Source organism: Bison bison, unplaced genomic scaffold (genome assembly GCF_000754665.1).
Source record: "Bison bison bison isolate TAMUID 2011002044 unplaced genomic scaffold, Bison_UMD1.0 scf7180017864482, whole genome shotgun sequence".
Lineage (NCBI taxonomy): Eukaryota > Metazoa > Chordata > Mammalia > Artiodactyla > Bovidae > Bison > Bison bison.
In genome coordinates, this window is record NW_011495042.1 from 6,803,051 (window position 1) to 6,804,760 (window position 1,710).

At 60.6% G+C, this 1,710-nt stretch overlaps 1 protein-coding gene across 1 annotated transcript in view; it reads right to left on the reverse strand.

Moving 5' to 3' along the window:
* Positions 1-1,710, reverse strand: part of FBLN2 (fibulin 2) — a 48,987-nt gene that overhangs the window by 1,144 nt on the left and 46,133 nt on the right. The window contains exon 19 of the mRNA XM_010862526.1: positions 1-356. Coding sequence (XP_010860828.1) covers positions 1-356 — 356 coding nt within the window. The remainder of the gene's footprint in view (positions 357-1,710) is intronic.

A 1,710-nucleotide genomic window follows, 5' to 3' on the forward strand; every position in this document is an offset into this window, starting at 1 on the left:
ACAGGGCAAAGGTGGTGAAGAAGATGTGCATCTTGGCCAGGAAGGTGGTGACGGAGCCCTGCCGCCAGAGCTTCATCTCCACGTCCAGCGCGAAGTCGCGCGGCTCGCGCACGGTGCGCTGCAGGAAGACCACGCCCGTGTAGGCGTTCAGGCGGCGCGTGCCGAAGTAGCCCTCCTCGTTGCCCTTGGTGATGGTCAGCGCGATGGTGTCGCCGGCGAAGGCGGGCACCGGGCTGATGCGGAAGATGTGCGCGGGCACCAGCAGCCCGGTCTGGAAGTTGAGCCGGTAGTGCGTGATGCGCGCGGGCGCGTTCTGGCACTCCAGGAAGTCGTGGCACAGGGCGCGCTCGCATTTCCTGCGGGGCGCACGCGGGGGCGTCAACCGAGGGAGGCTCCTGCTCGCAGCTCCCACCCAGCCTCCACCCGCAGCTCCGCCCTCGGCAGCCCCCAGCAGCCTGAGCTGGGTCACCTGACCCCCGTCGGACCTCAGCTTTCCCGTCTGCAGGATGGGTTAACAGCCACGCGGTGTCATTGGTGAAGTTATAACCCAGGCAGCGCGCGGCACAGTGCCCACAGCGTCTGGTCCCCGCGCTCCTTCCTGTCTGCCTTCATTCTTACCTCCCTACCCCTAGTTTTTTTCCTTCCCACACTATTTGCATGGATTCCCTGGCCATGGTGTTTCTATTACTCTAATCGTTTCTCAGATTCCCTTTTCTCCCGTAATTGACTCTCCTTCTGAGCCGTTTCCCCCACTGATGGCCTGCCCTTGTCCCTCTCCGAGTATCAGAGAGCTCTGAGTCACGCCTGCCCCAGAGGAGGCCGGGGAGCCCAGCCACACTATAGGGTGACCACCAAACCCCATGGGACCCCTGACTCGCTTTCCAAGCTCAGCAATAATCTGGTCTCTTCTTGGCGCAATGAGACTCTGTCTCCTCCGTCACTAAACCCCCGTCTTGAAGCTCAGTGCTTCCACCAGGGGCACCAGGGCTCCGCAGTTCTAGAGGATGCTCTGAGCAGAGTTCCCGAACGGGGGCACCACAGCAGGCAGGACCAGGCCACGTCACGCCCTGTGTAAACTCATGACCTGTTCTCGCTCATCACGTGTTCTCACCCTCCCTGGGGTTGGCGCTACCATCACCCGTGTGGCAGGCAGAGCAGCTGAGACCCAGGGAAGGGAGGCCACTGGCCACTGGACACACTCATGTAAACACCCCACCACACCTGCACACTGAGCCGCCCAGCACTGTGTATTAGAGAGCACGGCACAGGGTCAGTAGGGCAGCCAGGAGTAAACCGCGCACCACGGGCGCGTACGTGCCAGGAAGGGCCGCCTGAGGCGGGCCGTGCGTGCAGAGGCAAAAGAGGCTGCAAAGCAGAGAAAGCAAGCTCGGAACACCCGAGCACGTCCGCATGGCAGCACCGTGCAGAGGACGGATGCCGGACACTCTGGCAAGCACTTATGGAAACGTGTGTTTAGTAAGAAAAGTGAAAGTGAAGTCGCTTAGTCATGTCCAACTCTTTGTGACCCCATGGGTTGTAACCTATCAGGCTCCTCTGACCATGGGATTCTCCAGGCAAGAATGCTGGAGTGGGTGGCCATTTCCTTCTCCAGGGGATCTTCCTGACCCAGGGATCGAACCTGGGTCTCCTTAATTGCAGGCAGACGCTTTACCATCTGAGCCACCAGGGAAGCCCTGTCTTCTTTAGTAA